At 42.7% G+C, this 10,092-nt stretch overlaps 1 protein-coding gene across 4 annotated transcripts in view; it reads left to right on the forward strand.

Moving 5' to 3' along the window:
• ube2j1 (ubiquitin-conjugating enzyme E2, J1) overlaps nt 1-9,216 on the forward strand; it is a 48,309-nt gene extending 39,093 nt beyond the window's left edge. For all 4 annotated transcript variants that reach the window (XM_026194542.1, XM_026194543.1, XM_026194541.1 and 1 more), the window contains one exon: nt 6,334-9,216. In XM_026194542.1, the coding sequence (XP_026050327.1) occupies nt 6,334-6,609 (276 nt within the window). In that variant the 3' untranslated portion in view covers nt 6,610-9,216. The remainder of the gene's footprint in view (nt 1-6,333) is intronic.
• The last annotated feature ends 876 nt before the right edge of the window (nt 9,217-10,092 follow it).

Genomic DNA, 10,092 nt, shown 5'->3' on the forward strand with positions numbered 1-10,092 from the left:
ATATATAAAATAAAATATACAGAGTGAGACATGTGCAAAACAGTGGCATTACTGTACAGTATGGAGTGCATAATGTTAAAGTTCCAGTAGTGAAGCTGAGGTGTCTATGACGTGTTCAGCAGTCTGATGGCCTGATGGAAGAAGCTGTCTCTCAGTCTGCTGGTACGGGACCGGATGCTGCAGAACCTCCTTCCTGATGGAAGTAGTCTGAACAGTTTATGGCTGGGGTGACTGGAGTCCTTGATGATCCTCCCCGCTTTCCTCAGGCACCGCTTCCTGTAGATGTCTTGGAGGGAGGGAAGCTCACCTCCAATTATCCGTTCAGAGCACCGCACTACTCGCTGGAGAGCTTTGCAGTTGTAGGCGGTGCTGTTGCCATACCAGGTGGTGATGCATCCAGTGAGGATGCTCTCAATGGCACAGTGATAGAAGGTCCTGAGGATGCGGGGGCTCATGCCGAATCTTTTCAGTCTCCTGAGAAAGAAGAGGCGCTGCTGCGCCTTCTTCACTGTTTTGTTTGTGTGTACTGACCACGTAAGATCCTCAGCCAGGTGTACGCCAAGGAACCGGAAGCTGCTCACTCTCTCCACAGCAGCGCCGTTGATGGTGATGGGGGTGTGTACTTCTCTGCACCTCCGGAAGTCCACTATCAACTCCTTTGTCTTTGCGACGTTGAGGGTGAGATGGTTGTCTTGACACCAGTGGGTCAGGGCGCTGACCTCCTCCCTGTAAGCCGTCTCATCACCGTTGGTGATAAGACCCACCACTGTAGTGTCGTCCGCAAACTTCACAATGATGTTGGAGTTGTTAGTGGCCGTGCAGTCGTAGGTGTAGAGTGAGTACAGGAGAGGGCTCAGTACACACCCCTGTGGAGCACCAGTGTTCAGTGTGACGGGGGATGAGGTGATGCTGCCCAGTCTGACCACTTGGCGTCTGTCAGACAGGAAGCTAAGGATCCAGCTGCAGAGGGAGCTGCTCAGTCCTAGATCCTGCAGTTTCCTGTCCAGCTTCGAGGGAACGATGGTATTGAATGCTGAGCTGTAATCTACAAACAGCATTCTCACATACGTGTCTCTCTTCTCCAGGTGTGACAGGGCAGTGTGTAGTGTCAGGGCTATGGCATCATCAGTGGACCTGTTGTGGTGGTATGCGAACTGTAGAGGGTCCAGTGAGTCGGGTAGTGCAGAGCAGATGAAGTCCCTGACCAGCTTCTCGAAGCATTTGCTTACGATGGGGGTCAGGGCTACAGGTCGCCAGTCGTTCAATGAGGAGATGGTGGAGGATTTGGGTACAGGGACGATGGTGGCCATTTTGAAGCAGGCTGGGACTACAGACAGAGAGAGGGAAAGGTTGAAGATGTGCGTGAACACTCCAGCCAGCTGAGCCGCGCATGACTTGAGGACGCGGCCGGGAATCCCGTCCGGACCAGTAGCTTTGCGCGCGTTCACCTTCCTGAAGCACTTCCGCACATCCTCCTCAGACACAGTGTGCGCACTGATGTCATCCGCGGTGCGCACACTGTCCGGTCTCATGGTGTTTGCTGTGTCGAATCTAGCGTAGAATACGTTTAGATCCTCACACAGAGAGGCCGTGGTCTGCGGTGTGCTGGTTTTCCCTCTAAAGTCTGTGATCGTGTTTAGTCCCTGCCACATACTCCGAGGGTTGTCAAACTGTTGCTCCACCCTGTCCCTGTACTCACGTTTGGCTGCTTTGATCGTCTTCCGGAGTTGGTAATGTGCGTGTTTGTAGTCCGATGTGTTCGCGGAGGCAAAGGCGGTGCTCCGTGCCGCCAGTGCCGCGCGAACATCTCCGTTAATCCAGGGTTTTTGATTTGGGAAGGATTTAACTGTTCTGGATGGGACGACATCTTCCACGCATTTCCTGATAAATCCGCAGACTGAGTCTGTGTATTCATCAATGTCCCTAGCAGCCACGTGAAACATTTCCCAGTCCGCGTGATCAAAACAGTCCCGCAGCGCAGACTCCGAATGGTCCGTCCAACAGTGCACCGCCCTCCGGGTTGGAGCTTCCTGTTTCAGCTTCTGCCTGTAGCAGGATGGAGCGGTGATCTGATTGGCCGAATGGGGCGCGGGGGAGGGCTTTGTACACATCCCGGAAAGAGGTGTAGCAGTGGTCGAGTAGCCGATCTCCACGAGTGTTAAAATGGATGTGTTGGTGGAGTTTGGGTGAGACTTTCTTCAGGTTTCCCTTATTAAAGTCCCCGGTCGTGATAAACGCTGCCTCTGGGTGTGCGGTTTCCTCGCTGCTGATCGCGCTGTACAGTTCCCTGAGTGCTCGGTCAGTGTCGGCTTGTGGGGGAATGTAAATAGCCGTAATAATCACTGCTGTAAATTCCCTCGGTAGCCAGAATGGCCGGCACTTAATCATCAGGTACTCCAGGTCCGGTGAGCAGAAGGATTTGACCGGGTGCACGTTCGCATAATCACACCAGCTGTTGTTGATCATGAAACACACACCACCGCCTCTGCTTTTCCCAGTAAGATCCTGTGACCTGTCCGCGCGATGCACGGAGAACCCCGGTAGTTGTATTCCGGAGTCCGGTACTTTGTCCGATAGCCAGGTTTCTGTGAGGCAGATCACGCAGCAGTCCCGCATCTCTCGCTGGAATGAGATCCGTGCCCGAAGCTCGCACAGCTTGTTCTCCAGAGACTGCACATTAGCCAGTAATAAACTGGGTAACGGTGGTCTGTTAGTGCGCCGTCTCAGTCGAACCAGAACGCCAGATCTTCTCCCTCTGCGTCTGCGTTTGCGGCCTCCAGGGCCAGAGAACAAAGGCGTCTCAGGTGAGATGAATGGGGGGTCTGCAAACGGAGCGTCCGTGTTGCAAAACTTGAACTCCGGAAAGTTATAAGAAAGACCGTCTTTTATGTCCAGTAAGGTTTGTCGGTCGTACACAAGGAGACATGTGCTACTCGCGAAAAAATGAAGGAAAAGTAAAATTAAACACAGAAAAAAGCTGTTGCTTGGGGGAGCTCGCGACAAGGCTGCCATACTCGGCGCCATCTTGTTCTTGTTCAACTTGTAGGCTGGAGAGGAAATGGCGTGTCACAAATCTGGCAGATCATCATTTAGCCTGGAGAAATAGTTTGTTGCTTTATAAGAAAGCCCTCCATAAAGCTAGAACATCTTACTATTCATCACTGATTGAAGAAAATAAGAACAACCCTAGGTTTCTCTTCAGCACTGTAGCCAGGCTGTCAAAAAGTCAGAGCTCTGTTGAATCAGCCATTCCTTTAACGTTAACTAGTAATGACTTCATGAACTTCTTCACAAATAAAATTTTTACCATTAGAGAAAAAAGGACTCATAATAATCTCACAGAGATAACATTATGTACAACTACTTTCAGTACCATTTAATATTCATTTAGTCTTTTTCTCCAATTGATCTTTCTGAGTTAACTCAGGGAATTACTCCCTCCCAGCCATCATCATTTCTTTTAGATCCCATTCCTGCTCAAAAAATGTTCTAACATTAATTAGTGCTTCAGTCTTTAATGTAATCAACCTATTAATTGGCTACGTACTCCAGGTCTTCAAGCTGGCAGTAGTTAAACTGTTAACTATAGCATCTTGATGCATGCTCAATCATCCAGGCAAGGAAATCCCTAAAACTTGATTCTGTTCATCTGGATGTAGCGTATTCAGTGGGAGAAACGTTTTGCCACTCATCCAGGTGACTTCTTCAGTCTCAGCTGACTGCAGGTTTCCCCAACCTTACAGTACCTTTGAACAATGACTGAAAGTAGCCCACTGTGAGCAATCTTGGAGTGTTTTTGACTACAATATGTCCTTCAACGCACATATTAAACAAATATGTAAGACTGCTTTCTTCCATTTGTGCAAGATCTCTAAAATTAGAAATGTCCTGTCTCAGAGTGACGCTGAAAAACTAGCTGATGCATTTATTACTTCCAGGCTGGACGACTGTAATTCATTATTATCAGGATGTCCAAAAACTCCCTGAAAAGCCTTCAGTTAATCCAAAATGCTGCAGCAAGAGTCCTGACAGGGACTAGAAAGAGAGAGCAGATTTCTCCTGTTTTGGCTTCCCTTCATTGGCTTCCTGTTAAATCCAGAATTGAATTCAAAATCCTGCTCCTCACATACAAGGTCTTAAATAATCAGGCCTCATCTTATCTAAATGACCTTTATAGCACTATATCACCCCACTAGAGCACTTGGCTCTCACACTGCAGGCTTACTTGTTGTGCCTACAGTATTTGAAAGTAGAATGGGAGGGAAAGCCTTCAGTTTTCAGGCCTGTCTTCTATGGAACCAGCTTCCAGTTTGGATTCAGGAGACAGACACTATCTCTAATGTAGGATTACGCTTCAAAATTTCCTTTTTGCTAAACCATGTAGTTTCAGCATGGAGGAGGAAGTGTGATGTCTGGGGCTGTTTTGCTTGATCCAGGGTTGGTGATTTATTCAGAGTGAGAGGCACCCTGAACCAAAACAGCTACCACTGCGTTCTGCAGCGCCATGTAATACCCTCTGGTATGTGCCTAGTTGATCAGGATTCCATCCTACAGCAAGACAAGGACCCAAAATATAAGTCCAAGCTATGTCAGACCTACCTCAGTAAACAAGAACAAGATGGTAAGCTTAAAAACACGGAGTAGCCAGCACAGTCTCCAGACTTAAACCCTGGTTTGGGATGAACTGGACAGAACAGTGAAAGCAAAGTAACCTACAAGTGCCGCACGTTTATGGGAACTTCAGCAACAGATATGAGAAGAACTTTGTGAAGAATATTAATGCCACAGGTGTGTTCAGCTCTTATATCTTCCAAAGGGGACTACTTTGATGAGTCAAAAGTTTAGAATACATTTTGGTCTATAAATTGATTCCATGATTTCTTATTTAACTCTAATTGCTTATTTGTACTATGTTTTCATTTCAATGTGCAATGAGAATAAAACTGCGTAATTGTCAATACAAAATTAAAAAATTGGCGTGTTCTAAAACTTTTCTGTTAGTGTATATTGATCTACTACAATTCTACTCAATACAACCTAAGATTTGCTTCAAAATGCTGTTAATTTTTTTCCTTTACAAATGTATAATTTATAATATCAGCACATATTTAGTTTATCATAATAGAAGATAATTTTTTGTGTTCATTGTAGCCAAACTCTAGATGTTATTGTTCTCAGTTTAATTTTTTTTCCTGCTAGACAGCTGAATTCTATATAGCAGTAATCAGCTTGAAGCTCATAAATTAATTTAAGCAGCAGTCATGTCCAAGCTGTCCTGCTGTTCACATTTCGTGATGATGTCCTTGTCTGATATAATCAGCATGAATCCGTTTTAATGGCATCTGCTGTCCTGTGTGATTGTCTGTCTTAAAAAGTGTGCGTACAAAATAAAGCAACTTGACGATTAAAGTCACTAGGTTATTAACAGGAAATTACAGCACACCTAAAGCTGCTTTAGTTCTGTGTAAACTAATAACATTTCTGCTTTGGTCTTTGTCATATTTGTGTGTTTAGGTGCATACATGTGTAGGTGTCTACTGTGCACTCTCCCATGTCCCTAACTGGAAAGCATTTTAAAAGCTCCTTGTAAATTTATACAGTGCCCATCACAACTACAGTCACCTCGATGTGCTTTATATTGTAAGGTAGACCCTATAATAATACATACAGAGAGAAACCCAACAATCAGATGACCCCCTATGAGCAAGCACTTTGGCGACAGTGGGAAGGAAAAACTCCCTTTTAACAGGAAGAAACCTCCGACAGAACCAGGCTCAGGGAGGGGCGGGGCCATCTGCCGCGACCGGTTGGGGTGAGAGAAAGAAGACAGGATGAAGGACGGAACAGATCAACCAGGTCACCAGTCTTTGTCAAGGCCAACGCAGAAAGACAGACAACCATTCACACTCACATTCACACCTATTGGCAATTTAGATTCACCCTATTGACTGCATGTCTCAGAGAAAAAGCCCGTGGCCAGTGTATTTCAACCCATTCAAACCCTTCTTGCTGTGAGGCGATAGTGCTAACTGCTGTGTCACTGTACTGTCCTTAGTGTATTATTTCAAACCTTCATTTTTAACATTGTAGTCTGCTGCTGCGACCGACCAAAGCTGCTTGACCTAAAGGACAGGCAAAATTTAGCTCCTAAAAGTGGTTCAAAGCATTTTAAAGACAGAAGAACAAAAGCTTAAAAGCTTAGTAGAAAAAGTCTATAAAATAAGTGAGTTTCAGACATTTACTGAGGAAACAGCCAAACAGCCAAAAATGTAACTAATGAGATGACTAATGTCCTTGTCTTAGTGATGCTTACACTGAGATCCTCTTCCACAGGTAGAGGCTTCTCAGTCCACAAGAGCGGAAGCACTTCAGACACCTACAACCTCCACAAGTTCCGATCGTCCTCTCAGCCCCAGGCAACGTCGCGCCCAACAGACCCAAAGAGAGTCAGCAGCCAGCAGAGCAGTTTTCACACCAATTCATCAGCCTCAGGATGAAAGCCACACAGGCTCTGCAGTTCTCATTGTGGTGCTCACTCTGGCTTTGGCTGCACTCATCTTCCGCAGGATCTACCTTGCACATGAGTACAAGTTTGACTATGATTTGTGACCTTCCTCCTGAGTCAACCGCTCGTACTACCAACTCCACAGAACTTTAATTAGCTAAAGCAGAACCAGAGGTGAGGCAGTGGCTAACAGTGACTACAGCTGTCCTCTCTGCCTGTCCACAGAGGGTTCAGCCTCCACTTAGGGGGAACTTTCATTCCTCTAATCGCTAGAACACCTCCAGGGTGTCTTTAATTTAATGTGAATTTTACTTTCCAGAGCATCTTGAATTTTTGTGAATGGGAAACTTCATTGTTTGTGACCTGTTAAACCACACACACACAACATGTCCCCTTCCATAGAAATTGTCTTACAGCTGCTGACTGTTTCCAATATTGAAATAACAGAGTAACGTAAAATGACAACAACATAGGATCAGGGGCAGTTGTTGTCTCATACTAATTATTTGATCAAGAAAGCATCTGCACAAATTACATGTGCTATTATGACTTTATCATGTGTTTTATCTTCCTGCAAGGTCAGCTTGGTCACAGTGCACAGGGCTCTGTTTTAATGGTTTAAGGCTAACAACAAGCACAAAGTTAATGTGGACAATTGTTTTAATTGCACGGGGGCATTCAGACCAATCTGAATAGCAGAAGCTGCAGCTGCATCACCGTGTGTCCTGCTACTTTTAGGTGACTGTGGGGATTTAATAGACTGATGTAGAAGCTTTCCGTACACTGTAAAACATCAGTAGTTCAAACAAGGACCAAGACAAATATTAAAAAACTAAATTTCATAAATTAATCTAAATACAGTACAACAGAGCTTTAGGTTAAAAAGAGTGGACTATAACGCAGTCTATTCCTTTATAGGTATAGTGTCTTTTACAGATACCTGTACCGATATCCTGTGCTATAATCACTGTCATTTTTGTCTGTGTATTTATTTGAAAAGAATACAAAAAGAGTATTTAAAATGTTTAAACTGAGATTTTTTTCTTGATTTCCCCCAAATACAATACATTTATACTCATCTTATACAAAGTTGTCTGTGAAGATCCAATTAATACTGAATTATCAGTGCATCTAAAGATTTTGTTAGCAACTTGTGCTACTGATAAGATGATAACCCTTAGCTAAGGTACTGCATATTCCAGCAAGAAAATACTAAACAAAACAACCAAATAGTAAATATTAGAAAGGATATCTGCAGTAAAAGTTCAGGTATATAACTAAAGGCAGAGGAACTTGTGCTTGTATTGCACACTAGTGCACAGGATTTTGGTAATGTGCACCAGAATTGGTGAAGGCATGTGTAGAAATTAGCAACACTTGCTTTCAGTAAGTATTTTAAGTCAATCACAATATTAATTATTCAGCACAACAATGGTAAACCACATTCTTCACAAGTTGTCATAGCACTATAGCTCCATAGTAAAAGCCTCGAGTGTTATGTTTCTTCACTGTCATCATTGGATGTTGTCTTTGTACTATTTTCATTTAAATATAGGGTTTAAATTAATTGTTACTTTTTTGGAAATGGGGTTAAAAATTGATGAATCCTTTCAAAGTGAGGTTTAGGATTATGCTTTCTTTTCCACTAAACTTTAACCCTTTAAAGCCTAAAAGAATTGTCCGAAAATTTGTTGAACAATCTGGGAAATATGATATACTAGATGTTAAGGGGTCAAAGGTCTTTTAGTGGCTGAAGTGTCTAATGTCTTGTACACAGAAATATTTAAGACACATTTCCATCAGAACACTACCTGCTTTGTGCTGAAGCATTTGTTATATGTTGTGCTGCCACCAAAATAGAGCCTGGAGTGTAAAGCTTCCTAGTAATCCTGTGAGACTGATCCAGTATCAGCTAAATGCATGTTTACTGAAGAACATGATCAGGGTAGACAGCTTTGTTAATCTTATTACCATAGCAATGTTTATTGGTGATGTCATTTTAAGGATTACTTGCTCAAACAAGACAGTGTCTTCATAAACGTCTGCCAAACGTGCAACCAAGTGCTTACTTCCAACACAAGTATAACTGCCTGGACTCTTCACCTATCACACCAACATCACACTTTGTTTCCAACACAAACTCGCTTTTCTGTGGATTTGTAATTCCATTTGTTTCAGTATCTTTCCTCTTTCGGTACTTCTGTCATCCCAGCTGTTTCATGGTGTTCATAGCACATGTCTTTGCATTCATTTTTTGTTTGCCTTGCATTCTCTGAAGTTATTTTTCCCAGTTTTTAGACTCAGAAACTGTCTCAAGCATTTAGTATTTACCCTTTTTGATTCAACTTAGATTTAGAATTTTATCAGTCTCGTGACACTCAGAGGAACATGGAAGCAATTTAAATGTATTCTTTGCACATCAAAGGTGACAGCTTTCTGATACGTAGAACGTCTTGGCTGCATACAGATAGGTCAAAGGAAGTTGCAACAGTCTACAGGAACAAATTTGCCTCTGTAGTCTTTTTCTTCTTCAAGCAGCATCGGATACCTGCATATGTCCAGGTATTACATGTAGACATTCAAGATTTTATTATTTTTTTTATCAGTGTGCATTTTGTCAGAATTTCTTTATGACAGTCTCCTCTGTCTTTATTCCCATAGCTCTTGTACTTGGATATAAACAGAAAATAAATCAATTTCAGATGAAGGAATGTGTTTGCCATGTGCCAAGTTTTATTCTGTCTTATCCTTATTTATTACCTTATTTAGCCCCTCACAGCCCATTGTTCATCAGGGGGCTAGTTTCAGTTATTGTGCAAATGTACTGTTCATAAGGTTGGGGAAACCTGCAGTAGCTGAGACTGAAGAATCAACAGATTCAACAGAATCAACCTTTTGGGATTTTCTTACCTGAATGATTGAGCATGCATCAAGTCAAACTCTGATGATCAAGTTGACCTCTTGCAGTTGTGTGCAGGGCCTGGATCCCAGAATGTGTGACAATCAATAGATGCTCTCTCATTGTTTCACTGCCTGTTAAACTTGTTACAGTTTCCTTTGGGCATATTATCTTGCTTTTCAGGCTCTTCATGCTCAAATTGCAAGATTTTGATTAAAAACGAATCAGGGCCTTCAGGACAAAAAAGTTGTTCGATCAATGCAACGTGTCTAAATGCTTCATTCAAAACACGTCAACACCAAGTTTGTTTTTTCATTCGATAGCCATACCCTACATTTAAGAATTAAAATGGCATTATTTTATGAACATTATTTTTACACAGAAAAAATTAAAGCCAGATGACTATCAAAGTGTAGAGTAAAGCCACCCACACCTTTTAAAAGCTCACCCAATATCCACTTTTTGAAGTTTTCCACAGTGAATGATCAAAGGACATATCAGATATCTAGTTCTTCTAAAGACATTGAATTGATGCTGTTTTTGTAGTGAAGCTATGATGCATGCCATGATGATGGTCAAAGTATGTTATAGATTAAAATCAGAAAGAACCAATCAGCTAAGTAAAGAGAAATGACAGGCCATGATTACTTTCAGAAAATTTACTTTTTTTTTTTCAGCTTTATTTGAT

This window comes from Astatotilapia calliptera, chromosome 15 (genome assembly GCF_900246225.1).
Source record: "Astatotilapia calliptera chromosome 15, fAstCal1.2, whole genome shotgun sequence".
Taxonomy (NCBI): domain Eukaryota; kingdom Metazoa; phylum Chordata; class Actinopteri; order Cichliformes; family Cichlidae; genus Astatotilapia; species Astatotilapia calliptera.